The 9,064-nt window shown below is 39.5% G+C and overlaps 1 protein-coding gene across 2 annotated transcripts; it reads right to left on the bottom strand.

Annotated features, from left to right (window-relative positions):
• Positions 1–1,889: 1,889 nt before the first annotated feature.
• On the bottom strand, positions 1,890–6,540 carry LOC123504201. Of its 2 annotated transcripts, none has more exons than XR_006674743.1 (3): positions 5,203–6,540; positions 4,512–4,648; positions 1,890–3,780 (listed from the first exon to the last, which is right to left on the bottom strand). XR_006674743.1 is itself a non-coding variant. In XM_045254555.1 (3 exons), the coding sequence occupies exons 1-3, from the start codon at positions 5,238–5,240 to the stop codon at positions 3,662–3,664; spliced, it is 324 nt and encodes a 107-aa protein (XP_045110490.1). In that variant the 5' UTR covers positions 5,241–6,540; the 3' UTR covers positions 3,282–3,661. The 2 variants fall into 2 exon arrangements, 1 of the variants encoding a protein (XP_045110490.1); XM_045254555.1 differs by having other exon boundaries at positions 3,282–3,780; positions 4,512–4,678.
• Positions 6,541–9,064: the final 2,524 nt, after the last annotated feature.

Below are 9,064 nucleotides of genomic sequence, written 5' to 3'. Positions count from 1 at the left end.
ATGTGTGTTGTACCTTCAGAATTTGTGTTGGTGAAACAGTGGATTAGTGTGGTCATATTTATGTTTAAAGAAAGTAATGCGAAGTAATTTCTTGTGTGTGACAAACAGCGTGTCAATGTGTGCTTTATACGCTCCCCCACACATTCCCGAGCAGTACAACAAATATTGGTGGGCTAAAGACAGGTACACGTACATGTGTTTCAAAGAAGCTGATGTGAGGCAATGTCTAATTTTATACAACACACCACTTCATTCAGATAATTTAGTGCAGATATCATAAACACGAGGTTTCCACTCTAATTCATTGTCAATAATTATACCAAAAAATTCAATTTGTTCAACATGCGTTCTAGAAAGGCTGTTAATTTTGATATTAATATCACAAAGTGTTCTTTCTGGTCATTAAAGGTTAGGATATCATGACACGGGTTTTATCAACATCAAGTTGTAATGAGAGAGAGAGAGAGAGAGAGAGAGAGAGAGAGAGAGAGAGAGAGAGAGAGAGAGAATATGTAAGTGTGATCATTCTGTCAATTTCAATTATTCAACTTTCTCTCTCTCTCTCTCTCTCTCTCTTCCTTTCCTTTCTTATCTTATTTTGATTCTCCTCACTTCCTTTGTTACTTTCCTCATTCTTTTTCCTTCCTTCCTTTGATTTCTTTCCTCTTTCCCTTCCTTCTTTCCTACCCATTAATATCATATCCCTCTTTCTTCCTTCCCTTTACCCCTTCCTCCCTCCCACTCCCTCTCTTTTTCGTCACTCCCAATTCCCCTTTCTTCCATCTCTCATTCCTTCTCCCTTCCTCCCTTCCGCCTCGTCTGGAACCACCCTGGCTCAATTTGGTAGGGGTGAATTCTGGCGTAGGGTTGTGAAAAATATGCTACACCTGTTTTGTAGGCTGTCCCTTCCCGACATTTGCTGCAAGAGACGCCATCTTACCTACATGTCTTGAGTCCTGCCCTCTGATTGGCTGTAGCTTGCTGGCCTGCTGTCTGGCTCCCTTATTGGTCTTCAGTGATGCATCTCGTCTCTCATTGGCGCTTTCGCTCGCCCAGTCTGTGACGGCATTTCATATTGGACTGTCGTCCGTCATGTGATCACTAATGCCTCTGACATATATTTGTTTATTTATTTCATTACTTATTTATTTCTCTGATTATTTCTGCACTGTATATTATTTATACTGTGATTATTTTGTTATTTTTCTTGTTTCTTGTGATTTCACAAGCCATATCCTCAAGTTTTTGCACATTTTTCTAAGATAACATTAGTTTTCAGCTCTGCGTTGTTACATTTTTTTTTTTTCATGACGCTATCAGCCTAATTTCTTGTTAAAACAACTTCTATGAAGTTAGGCTTTCTGAGGCGTCTCCACCAGTTTTTCTCGCCCCTTCCAACTGCTAACTCTGTATCTGTCTTTGTATGGAGCACTCTTCGCATGTTTTTGTATGTTCTTTTCTAATTTAATTGTGTTTAGCAATATGATGTATTAATTTATGTTCCATCAGGTTTGCACTGATGTCTTTATTTTATGTCTTGAGGTAATGGTTGTTGTGAACCCTGCCCCCTGCTGCTGATGTCTGGATGGCGCCATGCACCACCTGTAAAGGAACCTTGCCAGAGGAGTTCTTGGATAACTCAGTGTTTTGGACGCGTCTGTCTGTCTCACAGTTAGTGACTCTTATCCTAATTACTGACTTTCTTTGAACACTTGACGGTGACACTGAAGGTGAGTGAAAGACAGTGTGTGAGTGAGAGAGAGAGAGAGAGAGAGAGTTAATTTAGCGTGGTCGTGTGTTACGATGTTGTTACCCACTTGAGAAATATATTTTGTTAAACGAAAGACAAAAGGAAAACCCATCTTTACTCACCCAAAGACAAGCAGTAATGAGGTGATTCACTTTATTGTACAGAACAGTTGTTGGGAACAAGTGAGAGGACAAATGACAAATCATTAACTCTAATTAATAATACAACCATTTACAGATCGTCATCAATAAGCAGCTGCCAACAGCCACCGTTGCAAGCGAGCCATTAGACAACCAAAGGCCAGGCGCCCCACAGCAAATGATCCAGTATCCATCTGTTTCATCTTGTAGGCAGGTACTTAGTGATAACTTTTACATCGAATACTGTTTATGCTCTAACATGATCAGTATGGTTATTGGAGTGTTCTGACTTCAGATACACCGGTCTACATTAGAAAAAAAAACATGTCCGTATCACTTGTTAGTCACAGACAACTCCCAAAAATGTTGCAAGTAAGTGGAGAGGAAATATGAATATTTGGAGCTCCTGAAGGTAAAGATTATCATTTTTGGAATCATCATCGCGTGTCGGACGTGTTAAACTGGGAACATGACCTATGTATTTTATGGATAGGCTCCAATGACACCGATGAAGATTCTGAAGTGCAGGAGATAGTTGACAATATAGTGTCCATCAGGGACTCCAGAGTTGAAAACTGTGGAGCCGATGTAATCATAGTTCTGGTGGAGCCACGATACTACCCCTATGATTACCCTGTGTCTAGTGATCGGTATCGTCATATTCAAAGGCGCGTCAATCGTAAATCAAAGAAAGAACAGTTTCATTCAGTTCAACATGCCAGTATATGAGGAGCTGTTGAGCTCAGATGGGGTGCATTGGACCTATGGAAGGAAGCAGATGATAAAGCACAAAACTTTGAAAAGTCATTCTGAGATACCTAGAGTGAGACGATAACTAGTCAATAAAATTCAAAGTAACTACTAAGATTCTTACTACCAATGATATAATGATAGTAGTCCAGGTCCACTCTGGCCTGGAGCGGTATAGTGCCTGAAAGGGCTCCTGCTGCAATTAAGGGTTACCTAGAAGGAAAAATGATTTAACCCCTTCAGTACCAGAACGCGTTTCCATATTGGTTTTGGTTACTATTTAGTGATGTCATACAGCCTCTCAAACTTATGTGAGGATTAAAATAGTGAAGACTCTGGCCATTAACCTTCTCACCTCCATAGATAGTTCATAATGTAAATAAAATTGTCTAATCATACCCAAAACTCTGGTAAAAATGCGTTCCAGTAGTGAAGGGGTTAAAACAAACTGCTGTCTACCAGGTTATGTATATTTAGAAAAGGACTATATATAGGTCCACCATCTATCAATGTGAAATTCTGTATAGTGAAATTATCAGCATCATCTTAATTATGGAAAAAATATTTTATTAAGTATAAACAAATGTTAATTAATTGATATTCAGGAAAAGTATGTTGGAAATATGCATATATACCATAACACACACACACACACACACACACACACACACACACACACACACACAAATGCATGAGTGAAGTGCCATTACTTCAGTTTTTACAATACCTATTCTACTTTCTGAATAAACTTGGAAGATTTCCTTACAATACTGTGTCATGCCAATAATGAAATTACGCAAGAGAGAGAGAGAGAGAGAGAGAGAGAGAGAGAGAGAGAGAGAGAGAGAGAGAGAGAGAGAAAGGGCATGGGAATATGCTTTCATTTTAGTTTCCGTTTCTCTATCAAAAGAACGGCCACATCATCTGAGAAGACGAATGATAACTGAGAGCGAGCGACAGACACCCTGAAGGCAACATATCCACGCGCCCTGCCCAAGTGTTCAGGATGGTGACCAGAGGCTTACTGGCTGACGGCTGCGTACTGTATCTTTTCCGTGGTTGGCGCATGCGCAGTAGGGGCGGTACACGATCTTCTCGAAGTACAGGAGCTGCGTTCTATACTGGCACCACCTCCCCCATCTGGAACACAGGGTTGTTGTGGTTGTTATTGTTGTTATTATCATTATCAGCAGCAGAAGCAGCAGCAGTAGTAGTAGTAGTAGTAGTAGTAGTAGTAGTAGTAGTAGTAGTAGTAGTAGTAGTAGTAGTAGTAGTAGTAGTGGTGGTTGTAGTAGTAGTGTTGGTTGTAGTAGTAGTGTTGGTTGTAGTAGTAGTGGTGTTGGTGGTTGTGGTGTTGGTGGTGGTGGTGGTGGTGGTGGTGGTGTTAGTAGTAGTAGTAGTAGTAGTAGTAGTAGTAGTAGTAGTAGTAGTAGTATACAAGATTACAATTCCCACACCTTTTCCTGATTGGTAGGTAAAGTAAAGACAGGTAAAGTGTCTAACCTCACTCCTTCCTCTGGCTCTCTCTGACGAGACAGCCAGACGTTACCCTACGGTGTGTGTGTGTGTGTGTGTGTGTGTGTGTGTGTGTGTGTGTGTGTGTGTGTGTGTGTGTGTGTGTGTGTGTGTGTGTGTGAGAGAGAGAGAGAGAGAGAGAGAGAGAGAGTGAGAGTGAGTGTGTGAGTGTGAGAGAGAGAGAGAGAATAATGGTGTTGGTGGTGGTGGTGGTGGTGATAGTGATGATGATGATGATGATAAAAATAATAATGTATCAATATTAGTAATAATAATGATGATGATAATAATAATAATAATAATAATAATAATAACAACAACTTATATCATCAACTATGTATGGTTAGTCATCTTACATTTAATATTCACGTATAAACGTAGCGTATGAGTGCGGGGCAGGCTAGGTGCTGGTGAGGAAGGCTGCAGTGCTCCGTGGGGCGGGGCGAGGCTGGGCGGGGCACTATGGCGCTGGGAGGGAGGGCCGCGGCGCTCGCTGGGTAAGAACGTCGCAGCATAAGAAAAGCTGGAAGCCACAAGAGGCAGTCCCTGTATGAGCAAAGCTGCTTCACTCCATCTATCACCCTCATCCATAAATTGATCTAATCTTCTTTAAAGCTCCCTATTGACATGATTATTGAGTCCGTTCATTTCATCAAGCACTCTCTTATTGAACCAGTTTCTCACCATTTCTCTCCTAAACCTGAATTTAGGGATTGCATCTGATTATGGCTTAATAAACGTAACTTCGTGTCATCTACAAATTTATTATCACTACTAATTCCACTACCCAAATTATTGATATAGATTAGAAATAACATTAGCCCTAAAACTGAGCCCTGCGGCACCCCACTAATTACTTGCACCCGCTCGGGATTAGATCTGTTAGTTACTATCCTCTGTCTATCCCCTAACCTTTATCGTCTTTATACAGCCTACTATTTTTTCCCCTCTATCCTTTCTCAAGAGCCTCTGGTGTGGTACCTTGTCAAATGCTTTACTAATTTAAGTGGGAATCATCACCATTATCTGCTGCTTCATAAACTTTACCTTCGAAAGTCAACACGGTGACTTGTACAGCGTTCCATCGTCCTCACGTCGTGTATAGGCAGGGACGTCAGACTCCACGGCGTTGTTGGTTGCTCGATACAAGAAGATGAGTTTTGGTTGCATGAGTGTGGGTTGGGCTGTTGGCGGTGACGGTTATCACGGTCTGTGTGTGTGTGTGTGTGATGCTGGACTGCCTCATGTGGTGGGGTGGAGGTAAAGAGCACTTAAGTAGAGAGAGTTTTAAGGGTCAATCTCGCCAGGCAAGATCGGTATGAGTGGGCGCGCGGAGCTGTAAACACGGCCGCTGTTTTGATTCACGTTTTGCTAAGGACAGCGGAACGGTGCAGCTCACAGGGTCCGACTGCCACTCCACTCCTTACTTTCTCTATGGCTTTCGTTCACTCACCTCGTTCCACAATGTTTAGTGTTTATCACTCACTCAAGTTTTTCACTTAGTTTATGGAGGTTTTAGACACAGTTTTGCACATAGGTTTATCCCAAGCTGCAAACCGTTATGTCACCTGCATCAGTTGTGTTCCTCACCGACACAGATAGCACACACCTGTTGAGTCACCAGGCGATGACAGGGTCGGCGACTCACTGGCAGGGTGAACTGAAGACAGCAGGTAATCTGGCAGGTAATGAGTGCCACAGGTGGAACTTCAGCACAGCAGCGTTAGTAGTCGAGCGGTAAATAATTGGTATTAGTGTTTAGTTTGTGGGTAGGTGCACTCCAGAGGTGTTGTGGTTTAAGTGTATCAGATTATAAGTTTATACAATTTATATATACAAGGTGAATTAAGGCGGGTCACTTAATGTTCTGACACTGCCGGAAAGTCTTTCACCAGTTTGGTCATAACGAATATCACTGGAGTCAATCACGCCACCCAAGGAAGCTGAGGTGCTGAGTCTAGCGGGCACTGTGGTCCGTGAGTTGTGGTGGTGGAGTTTGCAAGGAGTAACACGGAAATTACTTACACATTCAAATCTTGTGCTTAGTAAGGTGTGTTAATTACTCAAGTGTATTATCTCAAAGTGGCTTCAAAATATATGTTAATAGTTGTAGCACCTATCAAGGTTACAGAGTATATTACATGATGCACTACATGTCAACTCAAACAGACGCGTCGCAAGTACAGCAGGACGGGTATCAGGCCTGTATGACGAGAGGCAATGCGTGTGGATGGTGCTCACAAAGTACAGGATACGTCACAATGCACAAGTACAAATATATCCATCTCTACTGAATCAGTGCGCCTAACATACTACTACTACTACTACTACTACTACTACTACTACAGTACCACCACAACCACTACTACCACCACACCACCACCACCACTAAAATTGCCCTTCCCAAAAATTTTAAAAACCCTGCAAGAAAAGGGGGGTTAAAACCCCCCCCCCCCCCCCCCCCCCCCCCCCCCCCCCCCCCCTTTTTTTTTTTTTTTTTTTTTTTTTTTTTTTTTTTTTTCCAAACCCCCAAAAAACCTTAAAAAAAAAAAAATTTTAAAAATTTTAAAACCCCCAAAATAAACTTAAAAAGAAAATTTCCTTTTTTTCCCCAAAAAAAAGGTTTGTTTCCCTGGGCAAATTTATGCGGGGGGGTTTTAATTTGTTTTAAAAAGGGGAAAGAAAGTTTCCCCGGTTTTAATTAAATTTCAAAATTTTTCTCCTCTAAACAAAATTTGTTAATTGTCTTAACCTTAAAAAAAGGAAAAGAAAAGAGAAAAATTTTCCTGCAGAACATATCCTAACAAGGGAGAAGGGAAATTCAATAACTAAAAACATTTCAAAAAGGGAATGGAATGCAACCACAGGACATTTAGAAAACATACCAGATAAAATTTTAACCACTTTTATATTAATATAAAGGCGGATTCCTGTTGGCTTCCAATTTCAATAATGTGAAAAACAAAAAAAAACAAAAAAAAAAAAAACCCCAACCTCTGACAGGTAAAAAAACTAAATTGTGGTGAATTAAAAAAAAAAATAATAATTAAAATTAATTTAAAATAACGGTTTTTAAGGAAGTAACAAAATTACCGTGCAGGGGGGGAATTAAAACAATAACTGTGTTAAAACTAGGATCAATTAATAATTCACTTATTAATTTATTTTTTTTAAGGTCGCAAATCACCCGGTAATTCCGATTCGGGTGTTTAAGGGGCCAGGTTCTCTTTTCGCGACGGGGAGGACTCATCAGGTCAAGCTATAAGATTTCCCCAAATTTTTCCAAGGCTTTGGTGTCTTGTGGAGTGGAGATAGGAGGTAGGGGTTGTAGGATGTAGGAGGAAGGATGATGAAGTTTGAACCCCTTCCAGCTTTTTTGTTAAAGGAGGACCAGTGTTTTGTGGGTTTTTTTTTTTGTTGTTTGGGAAGGAGGGGAGGGAAAATTTGCCGTTTTAAATTTTTTTTCCTTCCCTTTTCCCCTTTCCCAAGCTATTGTCCCTTTGAAAAGAGAAAGGGAAGGAAGGAAAAAAAAAAAAAGAAAAAAAAAATACAAGTTTTTAAAAAAAGGGGTTTTTAAAAACCCCCCCCCCCCAAAAAAAAAAAAAAAAAAAAAAAAAATTTTAAAACCCAAATATAATGAAGTTAATAAAACAGAAATTATTGAACCTTAAAAGTTTAAATACTTTGAAAATCTAAGAAATTAGTTTAAAAGAATTTTGGTTGAATTTGGTTTTAACTTTTTCTTGCTAAGGTTAAATCTTTCTTGAATTTGGTGGGAATAATTAAAGAGGGGCCAAATAGGGAGGAATTGAATTTTTAACTAACAGGAGGTGGTAGGGGGACTTAGGGTTTGTGGTCAGGTTAAAGGTTTTGAACTAAACCTTGGGGAATAAAAACAAATCAAAATTTGTAACATTCCAATTTTTTTGGGAAAAAGGGTTTGGTGTTCCCTATTTTAATTTTCTATGATTTTTCAGTTGAGTTTTAACGGGTTCTCCTTTTTCTGTCGACCCCCAGTGGAATTCAAAATTTTTGCCCCTCTTTAAATTAAAGAAAAAATCCTGTAAAAGCAATATGTGTGAAAATTTAAAAGTAGATGTGGTATATTTGGGAGAGGAGTGTGTTAATATGTGATGTAATGTTTAATTTGGGGAGTATTTAAAATTTAAACAATATGTTGTAATGTACAATATGCAATTAATTTAGTGCAAAATTTTTCCTTCAAGTTGAACATTAATTGAAGGTTGGCCAGGGTCAACAAATCTGATTTTATTCTTGGTACTTACCTATGCCCTTTTTCCAACAGCTGTTCCTCTCTTTGTTAAACTCTTTATGCTGAAAAGCTTCAACCATGTTGCTTCTAAAATGGTAAAGAAAACTAATATTTAGCAAGGCTTTGAAGTTCCGGACCTTTTTCGAACGGATTCTTCCAGGTCCAAGTCAGTCTGTTCTTTTCAAGTGAATAAGTTGTTCCCTTTCAACTAAAGGTTTAGGATCCATTAGGAATTCTTTTCCCAGGCTTAAAGGCATTTAAATCTTAATTAAATTTCCAATATTATTATTTTCTAGGACCCAGAAATTTTTTCCTTTGACCGGAATTTGAAAATACAAAATTCAGGGCCATAATCAACAAGCCAAGTTGGAACCCAGAGAACTGTTGGCCGAAGAGGAACACTTTCCCGGGGTTTTGTGTCTCATTAAAAGAAAGAGGTTCCTAGAAAAGGGAGCATTTTTCAACCCAATGGTGATATGTTGCCAGGAACTGAAATTTGTAAATCAAAATTTTAAGTTTTAAAGGCCCCTTCTCAGTGTAAAATTTTAAACTGTTTTTCTTCGGTCAAACTCGCAGAAGTATTCCTTGATTTTGTTAATTCCCTGACCCTTTCGGCCTGATTCACCATGAGTTTCT

Source organism: Portunus trituberculatus, chromosome 15 (genome assembly GCF_017591435.1).
Source record: "Portunus trituberculatus isolate SZX2019 chromosome 15, ASM1759143v1, whole genome shotgun sequence".
Lineage (NCBI taxonomy): Eukaryota > Metazoa > Arthropoda > Malacostraca > Decapoda > Portunidae > Portunus > Portunus trituberculatus.
The sequence above is the reverse complement of the archived record's forward strand: the minus strand, read 5'-3'. Positions and strand labels throughout refer to the sequence as shown.

Coding starts and splice junctions, on each gene's coding strand:
- LOC123504201 (XM_045254555.1), bottom strand. CDS start 5,240: ATGGAACGCTGTACAAGTCACCGTGTTGACTTTCGAAG. Junction 4,679..5,202: donor CACCGTGTTGACTTTCGAAG/GTAAAGTTTATG, acceptor TGTGGCTTCCAG/CTTTTCTTATGCTGCGACGT. Junction 3,781..4,511: donor TTTATACGTGAATATTAAAT/GTAAGATGACTA, acceptor CCTGTGTTCCAG/ATGGGGGAGGTGGTGCCAGT.